Consider the following 19,107-nt stretch of genomic DNA (forward strand, 5'->3'; position numbering starts at 1 on the left):
GTAGGCTCACCCAGGGCTGCAACTTCTTCCCTTTATTTGTTTTTTTCCTTAATATTTCTCAACCTCCTCTTATCCATTCTCTTTACTTTTAAATCTTAGTCCTTTTTTACTTTTTATGTAATTGAAGGGATTATTAACCACATTTTTAGTTGCCAACCTTGGAACCAGTTTGATTTTTGGATTGATTTGGAATGTTAGACCATAATGAGGTAGATAAGAAATTAAAATTCCGTCAGATTTAGAATTCAATTCTGTGTCCAATTGTAATAATTATATTCTCTGTAAATTGGTAAATTTGAATAAGTAGCAAATTTGAAAATATTTAAAACTTTTTTCAGTATACTGGTCACTGCTGACTGGCTACAAGCAACTTGTAAATTGAAATGAGATCCAAGCTATCACTGACACCTGGTCACAGGTTTTACTGGTACTTGAAAATGCAGCTACTGTTAATTGCTAGAATTTTATTTGCCAGTGACTTCCCCAAACCAGTTTTTTTTATTGTTTTCTTGCTTGGTAAATTGCCAGATGTTTATTTCATGTTTTTTTGGTAAATAACCTTATTGTAACTTTAAGTGATAAATTTGAAAACTCCAACCTGTTTTCATTTAAAAATGTACTCATTCTACTGATCATAGGCAACTGGCTATAAGCAATTTGTAAAAGAAAATGGGAATCAAGCAACCGTTGGCAACTAGTCAGAGGTAATTGACCACTCATATTTGAAAATACAGCTAATCTGGCCATGGGCAATTTCTTATGTCTAAATTCAACAAATTTTTTTGGTGTGAGGGGTATATTGGCTAAAAAAAGTAAACTCTTATCTCAAGTTCTTCTCTTTGGATTCAAGGATGTCACTAATCCTTTTTCTTTGGGATAAAACTACCAAAGTTTGATAACAAGGTCAAATCATGCAAATGATTTTAAAGTAAAGTAAAAAAAAATGGTTTGAAGTGGAGAATCTTTACAATCATGGAGAGAACTAAAAAATTGAAATATACCACTAATAAGTGCATTATTCTGCCATATTTGATTTTAGTTTCCCAATCTAGCAGTATTGTGCTAATGAGGACCTGATTCTTCAAAAATTCAGCATTATGGAATGGGATTCTGTTTTTTGTTTTTCTTCTGTTTTTAATCAATGAACTGGAAGGGTCCAGAATAGCATTTTTTGGTGTCTAGAAATACCTTAACTTGAATAGTTATCATTAAGTTCTGTGTTTGCTTATGTATGTGACATCACAATGGGTATCATATCATGTTTGTTTTTTTTAATTCATTGTTAGAAATTTTTCTTTGACGTTGGGAGGGTTTCTGAAATTGCAAATAAGTTGTTTTTCCCCAGCACTGTTTGCTTTGCTATAACAATGACTATTTCAGATAATCAAGTTCCTTACCGATTGATTCTTTCAGATGGATAAACTACAGAGAAAGATTGAATTTTTCCGAGGTCCAGAAAAAGTCAGGAAAACTTATTTTTCTTTGTGCTTTATTTGCCAAGATGAGAGACAAGAGAATCTATCATTCATTAAGAGCTTTAAGGGGCTACTTGAAAGCAACAGGAAACAACTGGTGACACCAAATACAGAGGATTGCTGACTGAAGCATCAAAAAAGAGCTTTTTGTTGAGAAATCTAAAATGGCATAGCAGCTGTCACTGCCAGCTTATGTATGCCCACAGTATAGAATCTTCTGATCCAGAGCAATCTACAAGCTCTGGAAATGTCAACACTACCAGAAAAAATGATCAGAGACTGCAGCTGTTTCCTTTTCATAGAAAACTTAATTCTCGTTTTAATCGAAGTCAGGGAGTAATAAAAAAATCTCTTCTGAGCTTATCAATGTAGAAACCTTTTCTCGAAAATCTCCTCTGGAGCACACTGCCAGAAGTATTCAGCAGAGTTAATAGGATTGACCTAGTGGCAGCTGAGGCAAAATACCACAAAAAGTGCATTGACCAATTTATTGCTACAAAGCCAATTTGTGATAATTTGCCTGGTTTGAACAGAACATTATTCAACATGTTCCTAGAGGGGATTGAGTCTAAGTTCAAGGAAGGAAGAATATGCCATATTTCAGATTTGAAAGAAAAGCTCAGAAACGATTTTGATCGAAAACGGGCTTCTTTGGCAGAAACATAGAGTGCTTTGGCTTTAGAGAAATTTAGACAGACATTTTTTTAAACCAGCTTATTAAGTTTGTTGATTCTCAAAAAGGCACATTTTATTATCTAAAAGGAATAGTTTCTCCTGGTGGAATCATTCCACCAGGAATGGTTCTCTAATCATTGCCTCCACAAGTGGAGGCAATGATTAGAGAACCTGAATACAGCACAATTCTAATAGATTCAGATGATGCTGATTATGACTGCTCCGATTCGAATGTGATAGGCCCTGATCCTGATGTACTCGGACACTCCCCTGAATTATTGACATCAAGTGATGACGAACTTGGTGGCAGTTGATATGTTGGCATACAAAATGATGACAAATAAAATGAACATAGAACTCCACCACGGTTTTTGCGGTCTTCAGGGCCAACTAGTTCTGATCTAAGTAGATGATATATTTGAGATGGAGAAAAGAAAAAGTTGCTTTTATTTAATTACTAAAGCCAAGACTCAATTAGTAGAAAATGTGAAGAAGTTCAGAGAAAGCATAGGTAGCATTGATTTGACTTATAGTCAGCAGATAGTCGAGCTCCACCTTTGCTCTATAACGTAATTACATTTTTGGTCAGCGACCTGTCAGATCCCCCTGTAGGAAGTGATACTAACTACAGTCTGGACGAATATACAAGAGAGAAGGCTCTAAATTTAACTCAAAACATTTCGTTTTCAGTGCCAGGGGCTTACAGCTCCCAAACATATTGCACTCCCTGTCCATTTGCACCACAAGACCAGAGGCAAAGCTCCCCTTCTTCTCTAAACAGGCTGCGCTATGCAGTAAGCTTCAAGACCTTGCAGAGGATACTGACCAGCGAAGCTGTTTCCATGGAAGAAATAATAAACCAAGATGAAATCTACATTCCAAATGAATTCAAGAAAGACCAGTTTGTACACTTTACATTAGAAAACCTTGATTTCCATTTCGTTTTATTTCCTTGATGTCATTTGTCGCCATCTGACGCTGCCTTTGAGTGCCATGCTAAGCGCGCTTACCTCCAGTTAGGCATTTCTTTGCAAGCGAATCGACCAAAGCCTCTGTTTTAGATCCCCTACCGTTTGGCTGAACTTTCCAAGATGGTGAGGTTAGGCCAGTTGTGCCCACCCTTAAAGCATTCTCCATATTGTATGGCCCCTGAATACTGTTCGTGCAAGTGCTGCACAAAACATTGTTACTGTACAGGAAATAGACTATCTGATTTACTTTGTGGCTTTGGTGGGAAATGTTTGAATGCTTCTTTTATGCTCTTTAATTCAGACTCGGATCGAAAATTTTCATATACTGAGCTAGCATCTTTTTAAAATGTATTTGTTAATGAGTACTTTACAAGAAATAGCTAGCAGTTGCAATTAGAATAGTCAGAGAATAACTTTCCGTTACTAGCCGAAAACTGGATTATTTTTTTTATGAATGAAAAGAACAAGATTACAAGTTTTAAGGCCATTAGCATTGCATAGCACTCGTAATTAGTGGTATCGATTACAATAAGCTGTGTGATCATCGTTGAAACTTTTTGCAAAACGTATTATTTAAGAGAAAAAATACGTGGTTTTTTTTCAATTTCGAAGACTAGGACCCAAAATAGAAGGCTTTTTGGGGTAGTAGCCCTTGTCTTACATAGCATAATTTCTGTTCGTTTTAAGCTTCTGCTTATTTCTGAAATATCATTCATTCCGTTAACATCTCGTACTGAGAGAGTAATCGGTGAGAAAAACTGGTTTCTTGTTATACCGTCTGTCAAATTAATGGACACTTGAGAACTTCGAAAAAAATTATTTTCTGTATTAATCAGAAGTGAAATAAAACACTTGAACTGATTTGGATTTACTATATGAGGATTCATGCCCGCCCCTTAGTCGTGGGCCTGCCCACTTAGAGATAAGTTGATTTAGTATTTGTCGTCATAGTTTAAGAAATGTCAAAATTCAAGCTGTTTCAGCTTGCGATGGCCAATTTCAAGGGCTTTCCGCTATGGCCTGTGCGGGTTATTCAAGTGACAAAGGAAAAAAAGGGAACCTAGTATTCTTATATGGAGACCACACTGAAGCACGAGTTACAGAGAACAGTCTCATTCCCTATGAGGGTAATCACCGTGACGCTTCTAAGAAAACTGAAAAGAATGTTGGAAGTGCGTTTAAAGAAGTCATGCAAAACCCAGATATTTATAAAACAACTTCCAAAAGTTACACATCGCTAAAAGGAATTTCTTCTGAGCCGTGTACCGGAAATTTACTCGGCAAGATAGTCGCAAGTGAGGAGGAATTCACAAAAACAAAAGAATCAATGATGAGCACAATTTCAAAATTAGTAGAAGATAAGTGTGGCAAGGACTAAGTACTCGAAGATTCTGTTGGGACTATTGTGAGCGAAATATATTTGTCTTGTTTCTTTAATTTAATCCCAAGCTTGAACAATTATTGGTATCTATAAAGAACCTTAAAGCCCTAATTGAAAATTTAGAGAACCGAGTAGCTTAGCTTGAGGCAAAAATTGATGATTATGAGCAAGAAAAACAGCTTGGAATTCTTGTTTTTCACGGTATTAAGCAAAAGTCAGGCACCGGTCTGAATTTTTCCTTAGTTTATAGGATCAGATTGAACATTTCGGCGTTGGAAAATTATAAAGTTGCCCCAGTTTTTGTAAAGTTTTCTACTTTTGAGATGGTCTGTTAAGTGTTCGCAAGCAAACCAAAATTAGCTGGTTCTAAATTTTCATATCTGAATCTCTTACAAAGCGCCGTCGTGACATTCGAGTGCGGCAAGAGACAAGTTCTGTGATAAAATTGTATGGTCAGATCAGAGTCAGGGACTCGCAAAGCTTCCAGATGAACGGGTTGCACGTCGAATTAACTCCCTTTCAGATCATGTTTAGATGTTGTTTTTGAATAGTCTCGTCCCGTTTATTCTTTTTTTCGTCTCTACTTTTTTTTGTGTTTTTTTTGTGATTATGTCTTGTTTGCTTTCGTTAAAGAAGTTTTTTGTTCTTTTTTTCTTTTTGCTTTATTTCGATTTTGTCGGGTTTTTTCCTGTGTATAAATATTTTCTTCTTTGATCGTGGAAGAAGTATGTTTTGTGATTATTTTCTACTCTTCAGATTGCCAAGTCGCTGTCTATATTTGATTATAAGGGTTCAGGCTATTCCACCGTTTCATTAAACCGGTTGTCTACTCTAGAAAGGAATCAGCTTGATATTGAAGGCTTATTGAATATTACGATTCGGAGCAATGATAATGTGATTGATTTAACTTGTTTTTCTCATTTAAATGGTAATTATGTAACAGATTTAGGGTGTGCTAAGGAGAGTGGGGGGGGGGGGGCTCGGTGCTTTAGCTAGATACTCAAGGGTTAATCTCTTCTTTTGGCCAACTTGAAATTCTGATGGATGATTTGCAGCCACATGTTGTTGGTCTGTGTGAGACTTTTTTGGATGGTTCTAATGATTCACTTTAATTTCCCTGGTTATTTTTTCTGAACGACTGAACTGGGTTCAGATAGGAAAAGGAGGTCTTGCTCTTTATGTGTCTGATAAACTTGAATTTTCCATTCGTAGAGATTTTTTTTAATATAGGAGTTTTCGAATCACTTTTTGTTGAAAATTTAGTCTCAGGAAAAGAATTGATTATTGGTGAGGTTTATCATGCTCCAAGCGATTCTATTCCAGATTTCTTAATATTCTTAATTACACAATGAAATTAGTCTAAAATCAGTCATGTGATAGGAATGGCATGGGTGATTTTAACTTAAATCTTTTGGATGATTCTTCTGTGTCTATAAACTTTCTCGCTGTAATGCTTTCTTATGGTATGCTGCCAACCGACGCTTATGCCTACTAGAGTAACTGAGACAACAGTCACTCTAATTGATGATGTTTGTTTTCTTCTTTACTAATTCTTAGTAGCTGTGTCTGGGCAAGCGACATTTCAGACCACTTTCTTATTTTTTTGAAGTGAGTTTGTGTCTAGTAGAACTGCATTGCGAACAAGTTTTACTTATCAATTCTCTCAAAAGAATTTTCAACTTTTAAAACTACGTTTGTCTGAACAAGGGTGGGATAAATCTGAATCCATGCCAGTTTTTTATATGCTTTTTTATTTGTTTTCTGGTTCAATGACGTCTACAATACTTCAAACCTGCAACCCCTTATCTTTGCCTTGTCGGCCAAAAAGATCGGAGCCTTTAAACCCTTGGATGACTCCCGTGTTTACTCAAGAGCTGGATAAGAAATAGTTATCTTTGGAAAAAGTAAAAAGCTCCATTTCTAGTTCATCACCTGGATGAATACAGGGGTTACAGGAACGTATATGAATCAATTATTCGTCGTGCTAAGTCTGATTTTATTTTAGGAAGTTTTCTGATTGCAGAAAACCTGGAAACTTAATAATTCAGTTCTTAAACCTGGCCCTCTTAAATCAGCTTTTCCAGAAAGTCTTTTAATCAACAGGCAGAAGGTGTCAGGCAGAAATGTTGTAGAAAGTCAACTAGCGTCTTATTTCTCTGCTATTGGGAAAACCACTGCAGACACTATTTTTCCAGCACCTTCTGATCCAGATTACAAATCCTGTTTAGGCCCCGCTTTTCTAAAATCAATAGGGATTGAGCCCATAAGTAAGTCCAAAATTTGCAGGATTGTCTCTTCCCTACAAGGTACTTCGTCGTCAGGCTCAAATGATATTCCTACCAAGGTTATCAAGTTCATTTTACCATCAATTGTCTCGCCCTTAACTGAGCTTGTTCGAGCTTCTTTTGATGTTGGCATTTTCCCATCATCACTTAAAAGTACAAGATTTATAGTTCTATTTAAAGATGTCTCAAGGAGCGATCCTTCAAATTATAGACCAATCTCTCTCCTGTCAGTATTCAACAAGATTTTTGAAAAGGCCATGTGATTAAGACTCAAAAGTTTTCCTGATGCCAAAAAGTTTCTTCATAATTTTCAGTTTTGGTCTCGTACCAGTTGCTCAACTGAGCATGCGTGTGTTTCGGTCCTTAGTTTCATTCACAGCCTTAGACTCTAAAGTCCTTTGATGCCATAACGCATGACATTCTTCTAGTAAAGTTTGTCCATATTGCAGTGCGAGGAATCGCTCATTCTTGGTTCCATTCGTATCTGTCGAATAGGAAGATTTTTATTGGCGAGAACCCTATAAATGTCTTAAGATTGAAAATGAAGTCCCCCAAAGATCTATTCTCGGCTCAATGCTTTTTCTATTTATATCTGTGATCTTTTTTATGCAATAAAGATGTGTCTTACAAAGTGTTGTTGCAGTTTGTATCCCCCCCCCCCCCTCTTGTGTTGGTGAACCCAGGTTCTAGTCAAACTTCGATGACAGCCTAGTTGCCTTCGCTGATGACAGCACGTTAGCTACGGTCGGATTTGATCAAGTTACACTGGAGAAAAATCTTCTTACTCTATTTGAGAGAGCTCTTTTTTGTCTTCTTTCTTTTTTATGTCAACTTTCCAGTCAAATTTGCAGAGTATAGCGTCTCTTCATGAGAAGGCCAGACTAGTTGTAAAGCTTTCAAAATCATTTTCTGTCAAACCCTTATTAAAGCTCGCTTCAGTTTATGATCTTGCATGTGCTTCGTGTACTTTTGCACGGTTACATGGAACTCTTACAATTATATATCAGCCTCCTATTTTTGTATCTGAAAGCTCTTCATGTTACCTGCGATGTTTTGTTAATATTAGAGTCGTTGCCACACCCTTTGTTCGGTCTAATTGTAGCCCTCTGGTTCCTTCTTAAAGGGTATTGAATACATTTCCAGCTGTTGCTCTGGGCTGCCATTAATTTGGCACATTCAAACGTCTGGTGGTTGATTTGTTAAAAGTTAGTTTAAATTTATAAATGGTTATAGTTTTTATTTATTTATTTACCATTTTGTTTTTTTTACATTTTGGATTTTTTTTTTTTATTGAGTGTCTTTTTGTGTAAGCGGTTTATTGATTATTTGTTTCTAGATTGTCGTAAAAAAAAAAGGTAATGGTTTAAATAATGTGGTGGCTAATTTCCTATAGTTTCATTTCCAACCTTTAATTTACTATATGGAGTTTTTTTTTTCGTCATAGTTGTTGATTCCTAATACTTGAAAGTCTTTTTTCGTGACCCCCCTCTTTTACAGGCCGTGGAGCCTTTTGGGGGGATTTGTGATTGTGCTATCGAGTTGGTTTTGTTGTTGTTTATTTTTTGTTGAAATATATCTTATCTATCTTATCAACTTTTATTTGAAAAAAAAACACTCGTTTAGAAAAATGTAATTAGCCTTCAACGTCTCATCAAATCTGCGGCATCAATTAGCCCCTAGATTTTTTTTCCTCCTCCTAGGTTTTGAATAATGCTGCTTTTTTTTTTGGGGGGGGGGTATTTTCAGTGAAAAATGCTTGTTTTTATTTTGCATTGGAAATATTCAAAAGAATCACATGTTTGCCCCCGCCGTAGATTTGAAAAATGTTTTATCCCCCTCTACATTTTTGCTTCCATTCAAATAGTTTTATCTAGTTACTAAAAAAGGCGCGTTAAATTTCGTAAAAAAAAAAAAAAAAATCAGACATCTGGTCATTTTGTTACCCCTTAGGACATTTGATCAACATTTCAAGATACCCGTTTTGTACTTTTTCTATGGCTGCTCAATTTTGCACGTGGAGATCTAGTTACTAAAAAAGGCGCGTTAAATTTCATAAAAAAAAATCAGATATCCCCTTAGGACATTTGATCAACATTTCAAGATACCCGTTTTGTACTTTTTCTATGGCTGCTCAATTTTGCACGTGGAGAATTTTCCGCAGGGAACACACCTAGAACCTTGTAAAAGAATACTAGAAATTTGAATTCACAATATCTATGCCAATGACCTTTTACAAAATCCTTATTAGTAAAAATAACAAATTTCGGACTATTCCCGAAATAAAGCAGAAACCTTAGCTCTACGGTATTCAATTTCCTGTGAACAAAGGAAATGTTTAGTCTCAGTTGTAGAAAATATAAACTGGTGGATTACTGAAGTTGGAACCAGGGAGTTTCGTATAGAACTGTTATCGAATAATATGTAAAATATTATTCATAAAAACGATTGTATTTTCACTTTGAAAGTATAACGTCCAGTCAAAATATCGATTATCAAATATTTCAAAAAACCGACATTTCTCCATAAACTTGTTTTTTTTAGCATATTCGGATCGAGACTAGACTAGAAAAATTTATGAAAATCATTAGCATATACGTTCAACAGCTCACAGGTCTTTGTAAAGCAAATCTTTAAATGTTAAACACAATTCTATCTACTGTCAACTTCGAACCAAATAGTTAGCAATCGACATCGTTTAATAAATGACAATAGAATGTCTTACTTCGCAGGTAGGTCTACGACATCTGGCAGTTCAAATAAGTTTCTCAAACCTCACCCTTCAGCGATTTTCTCAATTTTCCCGGGAAACGACAAGTACAAATTCTATCTTAAGCAATTCGATAGGACGGTAAGGTGAGTAAAGCAGCAATGTTGCTCACGGGTCGTACATCAAGTTTCTTTAGAATTTAGTGAACTTTCATAAATGTTGGAGTGAAAATGTTGTTGTGGATTTTGTGGAGTAGGGTTCTCGAGTTCTTGAAATTATTTTATGAAATTTTTAGTTCAAGAATATACAGATATTCTTCTTCTTTTCGCAGATGAAACAGTGGACAGAAAAAATCGCTGATGCAGTGCAGAACATAAAAGCAGAGCCTGGTAGTGATCTAGTTGTTACGTTTGGAAACTAATTTCGCTCTTCTTATTGATTGCCTTATACCAATTGAATATAGGGCTTGAATGACACATTAATATTGTTGATTCTGAAAGTTGAATATGTGGGTTGTGCACATATATGTATTTTTTTCCAATCGGAGATGAATTTTGGTTTTCAATGTGATTTAGATCTATTAGAAACTTTTCGTGACCGAGGAATTTCTGATGCGAGTCAGTAATATGTTGACCGGTTTACCAAATAGTGCTTTCACTGTGAATTGACCATTGGTTGAAATATTAGATGTTTGTCTGCAGCTAATTTTGCTTGTATTGTCTTTTTGTTTAGTTTACTGTGACAAGTCAAAACAAAAATAATTGCTAAATTATTAGAAATGGAAGACACTCGTTGGGCCGGTCTGTAATTTCGCAGATCTTGTTGTTGATGAATTATGGACCACTAATTGACTGAATTATTTCATGGATTCTCATTTTTGCCAGTTGTCATTAAAGATAAAAATAATTGAATCTATAGAATTCCACCCGGATGTAATTTATCACCTGACTTTCTTCCATCAGTTTCTGCAAGTATTCTGTTTTAAAAAATAGCATAATATCACAAATTCCTTTATTTCTCATGTCTTAAATTTTCCTCATGATGATCAGTGCCTTGTTTAAGTGTAGTGGGCTATCTAATCCCGTTTCTTTATTTGTCTTTTTGACTCCAAAGAAAAATATACTGAATGGTTTATTAAAGTTGATCTACTTACTTATTCATGTCCACTTCAAAAATAATAGGAACAATAATTGTCAGCACTATATGTTTCCAGCCGCCCGGTACTACGATAAAACTATCAGGTACCCGGTACCGGATTAAACTGGGTCCAAAACATTTCAGCGCGAAAGCCCATGTCAGTAAAAATAGGTAGTCAGTCGGTTGAGCTCATTGCTCCCTCCCCTCACATTTAGAGCCGTTCAAAGGGGGGGGGGGGCAGGGCAGCTTCGCCGGGCGCCGTGGTCGTGTGTCTATGGGGGAGGCCACTTTGATCAAATGTTTCGCTTTGATTCGGCTTTTTTGCTTATATTTGAGTTGGGAGGGGCGCTGTAATTAATTTTTCCAGGGTACCACCAACCCTAGGATCGGCCCTGTCCGCTCTTACACACTCCCTTCCTTCCTTCGATTATATGACTAGTACTGCCTCTTGCCTTGAGACTATACTTTCACCATGAAATAGAAAATTGTCATGCCTTTGAGCATCAAATAAAAATGAATTATATGTAATTAAACTTTTGCTTATAGTATTTTGAAAATTGTTTCAATCGTTTTAGTAACAACAATATCGATGATTAGTTATTTACTCAGAACTATCTTAACTCCAATAAAACTTCTATTTATCGAAACTCTATATCATTCAAACTAAACCATTCTATTATAATCTAAACTATTTATATACCAAAAAAGGTATAAACGAGTATGTTTTCGATGACCCCTTTTTATGCTACTAAGATACCCTGCCCATTGTTGCCCTTCCCTAGATCTGGATTTGCCAAATTTCGGGCAAAATTTCCTTGTTCTTGATCTTGTTTCAATTAATTTATCTTATGATATATGTTTTTCTCCGAACCATTTAACCTTTAATAATAGTAAATGTTACCCCATCTTATTCCTAAAAGAAAAAGATTGTTTATGTACAGCTGTGTCCAAGTAAGGCCGAGATTTGCTTGGCGTTTTTTATTTCGCTTGATAGCATCTTTTAATTTACTATTATGCTTCTTTAATGAAATTGCTAGACATTGTAGTAAGAAATAGAGGGGGGTGGGGGCAAAATATATGTTTATCTATGGGGGACCCAAAAACAATTCAAAGTCTAGGGGGTATGTCCAAGGACTGCATAATTTGCCTGCTTGGCGGTTGTTTTTTTTTTTTTTCTCTTCATAGTATCTTTTAATTTACTGATAAACCTAAAACCAATCTTTCTGCTCATATCTCTAGAAATACTATCACGTAAGTTGATCCGTGTTCTGTCGACACTTAGCTTAAGACGGAAATGTTTTTGATTAGTTGTATGCTATGCCTCACATGGTATGTTCAAGCTTAAGTTGTATATAAGTGGCTGTGATAACGTTTGTATGGAAATAATAAATTCTATAACAATTGCTGTTGGTAGTTATTTGGCAATCTTACAAAGGAAATTGTAATTTTTATTAATTTCTCCGAAAAGACAGGACGTCTGTGTTTGGTAAAAAAATATTTTGTTGTCTATGTCAACTTTTATCCTACATTGAATGAACCTCATATACGCTAAGAACTTTGATTTCTTCAGTCAAGCATAATAGACAGCTAAAAACAGCAAACACAAAGTTTCCTATAGCATCTAGGACACGGTTATAGCACACATACCCTGGAAAAGAGTTACGCCCTTACAAGGAAAAACAATGCTACAAGGCCAGAATGTCGTTGCACATTCTGTATGATTCTGTGAATAAGACATTAACTATATATAGCGAATGGATCATATTGAGCTGGTAGCACACAATAGACGTATTCAAAAGTAATAATTCAAGAAAATAACTGACAAATGTTTTGAATTCATATTTACTGTTTGAATTAGCCACGACAAGAACAAAGATTACAACGAGTCAAAATAGAAAGCGAAGAACAAAAAAAAAAAAAAAAAAAAAAAAAAAAAAAAAAAAATGCGGTTTACAAGATATACAACAACGCGGGTAAGAACGAATCGAAGCACTTGCATTATATTTACGCATATATTGATGTATCCTTTTTCTCTAATCGTGTTTGTGTTATGTTCGTTTCATTACAACGTTGTATGTGAGACATAAATTTTTATGACGCTATATATAGTCGTCGTCTGTGTTTGTTTGTTGTTGATTTTTTAGAGACCAATGACCCTTTATCAAAGATACTTTTTTTAGAACAAAAAGAATATGAGCATCTTAAGAGATGAATTTACCAACCCAAAGATTAAATAATTAGAAATTAGAATATTTAATCAATTAAGTTTAATTAAATCTCTTAATAAAGATGCCCATAATTTTAAAAAATATATTAAGTAGTAACAAGAAAAAGCAAGTGGACCATATCATGAGTAGCGAATATGGAGTAACTTCCATATGACTGGAAGTTACTGTACTGCCTAAGTGCTCCTCCAATCACTTACGTCTATTAAAATGGGCACTAGCCTTTTCGATTTCCTATCGAATAAGCCCCTTTCGAAGTTCCTACGGCAACTCCTTCTAAATGAAGTGCCCTGGTCTATACAAACCAAAAAATAATAATGATAATACATTATGCCCACGTCGCTCTTTATTTAGGCAGCGCTATTGCGCTGTCTAATTTCCGGTGAAAACTGAGACCACCAGCAGGAGCATTAAGTCAAGTAAGTAAGATGAGTTAAAGAGAGAAGCTTTGAACAGTCGGTTCAACTGTTCTAACAAAAATCAGACAAGTCAGGTTTCTCTTGAACGCGAAACTTGGCTTCAACGTTGGAACATTAAATTTTAAAGAAACTAATTTTAAATTAATTTATTCCTATACATATATGAAAATCGGTAATTAGTAGTGCAATGTTATTATTAGATGTTTTTAGGAATTACAAGTAGATTTCGAAGTCTCGAGTTGGTTTCAAAGGCATTTTGAGAAAGTTTCTGTCAAAATACGTCAAAAGTGTTTCAGAACGGTTCGATTTACCTCTAGCAAGCTCACTTTTGGATATTTAAGCTAAATTTCCCGACTTGACCATTTAATTGCTGAAACCTTTGGGGAACGGTCATAGGATAGATCGCATGGTTAAGTTGCCCCACACCCTTTATATTTCAGGTGAAGTAAATAGAACAGTGGAGAATCAGATCAGTGGCTCATTTAGGAATTAAGAGATTAAATCGCCAAAAACTGTTATATTACCATATACGTCGTATCATAGTAATATAATAAATAATTGATAACTTTCCAATCTCATTGGAAAATCTTTGACGCTCTTAATTTTATTAATTCTGTTCTTAAACTAAGTTGAGTCTTACAAGTCATTACATTGAGCATTACAAGTCATTGGAGCAATAAAAGGGTCAACGAAGGATGACACAGAAAAACAAAACTTAAGGTGATATGCAAGAAAACTGCAATATCTATGTGTTTACAAGCGTGCTAATAGGATGAGTATTCCTAATGTGTTTTCTTTTCATATCTTAGATATACTTTTGATAGCCCAAAGTGGGTAGGAGACTTAGTGGCGTAAATTTACAAAGATGTAGGAGGGGGGGGACTTTTTTCAATAAAAACAGACAATTTTCAATGACATCAGAAAAAAAGGTATTTTTCAATGAAAATACTGTAAAAAGGGAATTTTTCAACGACAATAATAAAAACAGGTATTTTTTCAAAGAAAATTCCCCCCCCCCTAAAAAAAATCTTTCAATGAATATGACTAACATAAAAAAAATTTGCGAGAAAACCAAAAAAAAAATAAAAATCTAGGCAGGGGAAATATCCCATCCCTCTTCCAAACTGGCGCCACCGAGAGGCAAGAGGCAGTGAAGATTTTCTCGTTTTTTTTTCCAGCTTTTTACAGTGGCTACTTGCCTTGTATATAAGTGGCAGTGATTACGTTTGTATTAAAATACTACAACAATTATAATTGACAGTTATGTGGCGATCTTGGAAACGGTACTGTATCTCTTATATGATTTATCTTGAAGAGATAAGACATCAGCCGTTCGAATCCTAATCCAAAACCTCCAGTTGGCGTTCCACCAAACTTTCGCAGTTCCAAGTACCACTGAAGTTGATTCAGAATTTGGAGTGCTTCGAGTCTGCTCCTAAAAGGCAAAAGAAAACAATGAAATATATATATATATATAGACCCCGGCGCCGCGACGGTGGATCGACCGAACGCCGCCGACGAGAGGTCCGGTCGAACGCCGCCGAGTGCGTAACGCCGCCGGCAGCCACCGCCGCCGGCGGCGGCGTTCGGTCGACTTTAACCTAACTGTGCGGCAATTCTTTATTTGGTCAACCGCCAAGTCGGTTGTCGCGTCTCATGTTGTTCAGTATCTCGGTTTTGAAGACTAGAAAACAGGCAAAACTTGCGTTCATTTTAAGTCTTTGAACACTTTCTTCAAAATCTCTGTGTCATACTAAAAAAAATCTGGTTTTCTGAATTCACGAATATTGCCAAATTACTATACTCATACCAAAATATCGGCAATGATTTTTCAGGCCGAACGTTATTGTGTATACCATGATTCTTAGATATTCTCATGTTCATTAATATTCGTCTTTTATCTTGTTTTGTATAAAAACTAAACAGAGGTAACGTGCAATTGCGAATATTCCAATATACTCAGCTCTTTAAATGCTGACAAAAAAAGTACTGCCATTATGAAACAACTATAAGCCGTTTGAAATGTAATTTCCCAAGCAGTGTGCCTTTCATAATTCGAAGTCGATAATTTTATTTTAAAATTGAATAGAATTAAATAATAAATTCAATATTTTGCAGACTAAGCCTTAAGTAGGATTTTGAGATTGAAATCTGAAAGATTGTTTCTCCAGCTGGATTGAGATTTTACAGATTTTTTATTTTTTTGGCTATTGTTATATAGTATTTACTGAATGTTTTATATTCAATTTCTTATCGTCTTAAAGAAAATGCAATCTTAATTCGTACACGCCTTTACCCCCCCCCCCCCAAAAAAAAACACTCTATTGAAAAAAGAGTTAGCAATAGAATAAGGTATGTACAAGGTTAGGGAATTAAAGAATTGAAGTGGATTTTAACCCACAAATATTATTCATAAATACATTGTATATTATTGCTTATAGGGGGGGATATCATTTTTTAACGACAATACCTATATTTTTTATTGAAAGCAGGGATGCCAAAAAAATAATTTTTTTTTTTCATTTAAAGTGGAGACAGAAGGAAATGATGTCAAAATCCCTAGGAAACCACTAAAATGATGTAACAAACACAAGTTCTTAGGTTAGGATTTGTTAAGTGTCCTATGTATATTACGATCCATCGTAGGCTATTGTCGTAATTTGACTTGTGTGGATGATTGCTTTTAATAAGATTTTGTAGATCTTATTGAATTCCAAAGCGAAACTATGAATTATCTTCCTAATTACCTTATGAATATCTAAACAGTTTTAACACTTTTGTCTCTGTCTTTGTACCCCTTTACCCATACCTTCATTTTTTTTAAATTAAAACTAAGCTTTTCAACGTTAATTTGCGTGTTCGTTTTGACCATATAGTGACTTATTTAATGATTTAGTAAATTATTTTTCGAATTAAAGATGAGACGGTATCCTATCAAGATGGTAACCACGAGGGGGGGAGTAGAGAGGTATTAAATTTAAATTATTATATCTCGAAATTTCTTTATTTAAAACCAGAATCCCAAAAAGTTAATTTTATTTCAATTTAAAGCCGAGACAGCATCCTATCAAAGTGGTATCCAGAGGGGGGGGGGTAGGGAGCTATCATATTTATATGATAATACATGGATTTTTTTTGAAGGCAGGGGTGCCAATAAGTTAATTTTTTTTTGTTATTTAAAGAAGAGACGTGGTCCTATCAAGGTGGAATCCAGCGGGGGGGGGCATAGGGAGTTATTAAAATAAAGTGATGTGACCTTGATTTAGCTTTTTATCGAACGCAGGAATGCCAAAAAGTTGACAAGTTGACAAAGATTGTCGAGATTTTCATTAGTTATGCTTGATACAATACTCGGATGGTATTATTGTTCAAAGGGAAAGGGATATATGCGTCCAATCCGTTTTTTTTCTTATTGATGAAACTGGTTTACTTTGAAAAAATTCATTCATAAGTACCAGGCAGATTCACACTAAAACGAATTGGTGTGACGAGAGCGATGTCTACATCCAACCTAACGTTGCGCTCGAGTGACAATGGCGCCCTTGGTCCAGTGCCCAAGTTACATTAAAATACCAGGTCATAATAAAAGCTTTCAATTTGGGAGGTTCAAGGAGGAGTCTTTGACAGTCTTATGACATCAGGGTACTAGATGTTGCAACGTTCTTACGTATCTACAGTGGTTTAAAAAATTCGATCGCCCCACAAATTATTACCAAAAACATGCACAAATGTAACAAATGTAGCATGTGGAATATTATAACACTTTTTTCAAAGCTTTGAAGAAAAGCAAAAAAGGCTAAATAGCGCTAACTACGCTTGAAAGCTATTTTAAAAAGAAACTTTTTGGAGATTTCCAGGGAAATGACCATTGCAAAAGCTTTGAATCTGAGTCGTGATTAAAAAGGAGTCCTTGAGTATTTTGACCACAGATGACATATTGTTGTGACTTTCTTAACTTTGGTCATTTTTGTGAGTATTTGGTAATCAGAGCTTAAACTCAATAACTGAAACTAAGTATCCCAACATTTTGTTAGGATTAAAAGTTACGGACCAGGAGTAAAATCTCAACGTTTCCCTGGTGCTGCTTCAGTCTGCATGTCATTTCACTTAATAACATTTAAAACGGCATTTTTTACCTAATAATATAGCTCACTATTCATTTTTCTTCTTATAAAGTAATCTATTAAGTGTTCTTGTTTCGTCGTGACTAAAGTTTTCTCATCTTATATGTTAATCAGCTATATTACAATTTGATAAGGCAGCTCTTTTAAGGTACACTTTATAATTTGAATTACATTAAGCATCTATCAATTTATAATTTGGAATGAATCCCCAAAGGAAAAAATGAATAATATCCAAAAGAGCAGCCAAAAGCAATAAAAAAGCAGCAATTCAGCTTTAGCCTACATGACATATATTCTATAAAGAAGCCAGGAAAAACTTTAAAATGTATTTTTTTTAATTGTTATCAAAAACCAGTTTTTAATACAATAAGGCTTTTTTGGAATCCAAAAGAGCAAAAAAAAAAAAAACAATCAATATCAAAGTCGCCCATTTCAACTTTTTAAAGATTACAAAACAGATATAGGCAAAGGGCATTATGAAAAAATTAAGCTTCTAAGTCGCTCTTTACGCTAAAGCTTTTTATTGTTTAACAAAAATAGAGTTGTGAGAAAGTCAAACTATAGCGTAAAGAGCGAGGCGTTGAGGAGGGGACAGCCCCTTTCATATACGGAAATAATTTCTGTTCGTTTTAAGTTTTAATGTCGCTCCTTACTTTCAGTTTAAAAAACTTGTTTTTTTTTATTTAAAGGCTGCAAAAGCGGGGGATTTGGGGGGCAACAGCCCCCCAACTGTACCTCCTAATCCCTGTACGTTTTATGGTTCGAACTTGTGACTTAGCCTCTTTAATTCTTTAGAAAACGTAGTTTTTTTCAAATAATTTCTGCATGTTTTTGTACAGTTTATTACTTATTATTGCTTGACTAACCGTTAGCTGATCATGTCAGGAGTTAATAATGAAATACTATGCTTTTAGGAATTTCAAAAATTAACATGGGCTCTTATGGGAAAACGAGGTTTTTCGTAAATGTAAATTCGGGGGATAATTTTTTCGGTCTGAAAATATCAGAAGGCCCTAACAGGTCGAATTCCGCTTCGAATGAGTCCTCATTCAACTGGATCCATTGCCAACTGTGGCCTGTAGGCGTGTCAGATAAAAAAAAAACATAATTTGATGAACATTAAGTGGCTATATTTGGTTTTTGGAAAACAGGAAGGAGTGATCAGATTGAGCTGAAATTTAGAGGATAAGCTCCCAGGCCCCAGGAAAGCTTATCTTCTAAATTTCAGCCCGATCGGACAACGTTAAAGGGGGGATGTGGTGGGAGGGTCGAAACTTCCGGCCCGCTTTCCCCCATGAAGATAAAGTCGGAGGGGGGTGAAATATTGCATGTTTCTTAGTTTGAGCTTAGGCTACAAAATGCGATCACCGCCGTCTCTCTGTGACCGCTAGGACCGGAAATCACTTAACATTGTGGTGGATCGCCTCTTTAAAGAGGCACAATTGTGCCTCATTGAAACATAAACGGTTGAAAAAAAGTTCTGTTATAAACAACTTGGAGTTCTGTTTCTCCCGTTTGCCGTTCGATCAGGTAATCGGTTTTACCGTCAAGCAGGTGATAAACCAAAAAAGCGACTCTAGGCAAGGATAAACCAACATTTCAGCTTAAATATTTGGAATTTACCAAAAAATTGGTCGGCCTTCATCCACCAAAATTAGCATTAATTCTTCACTCATATCCTAAGAATTAGTGAAAATGTTTTAATAGG

General features: G+C 35.3%; 2 protein-coding genes and 1 pseudogene across 5 annotated transcripts in view; 2 read left to right on the forward strand and 1 right to left on the reverse strand.

Annotated features, from left to right (window-relative positions):
- Lamtor1 (Late endosomal/lysosomal adaptor, MAPK and MTOR activator 1) overlaps positions 1-12,035 on the forward strand; it is a 29,790-nt gene extending 17,755 nt beyond the window's left edge. The window contains exon 5 of one of the 2 annotated variants that reach the window (XM_089103193.1): positions 9,790-12,035. In XM_089103193.1, the coding sequence (XP_088959319.1) occupies positions 9,790-9,915 (126 nt within the window). In that variant the 3' untranslated portion in view covers positions 9,916-12,035. The remainder of the gene's footprint in view (positions 1-9,789) is intronic. The other variant, XM_089103202.1, reaches the window with a different exon arrangement.
- Positions 192-3,106, forward strand: LOC148955614 (uncharacterized; annotated as a pseudogene).
- Positions 12,036-14,489: 2,454 nt separating the features above from the next.
- The window catches only part of AsnRS-m (asparagine--tRNA ligase, mitochondrial), a 36,599-nt gene continuing 31,981 nt past the window's right edge, over positions 14,490-19,107 (reverse strand). For all 3 annotated transcript variants that reach the window (XM_089108271.1, XM_089108269.1, XM_089108270.1), the window contains exon 8: positions 14,490-14,710. In XM_089108271.1, the coding sequence (XP_088964397.1) occupies positions 14,524-14,710 (187 nt within the window). In that variant the 3' untranslated portion in view covers positions 14,490-14,523. The remainder of the gene's footprint in view (positions 14,711-19,107) is intronic.

This window comes from Artemia sp. Qi Xiang Cuo, chromosome 2, assembly GCF_049724085.1.
Source record: "Artemia sp. Qi Xiang Cuo chromosome 2, ASM4972408v1, whole genome shotgun sequence".
In the NCBI taxonomy this organism is placed as follows: Eukaryota; Metazoa; Arthropoda; class Branchiopoda; order Anostraca; family Artemiidae; genus Artemia; species Artemia sp. Qi Xiang Cuo.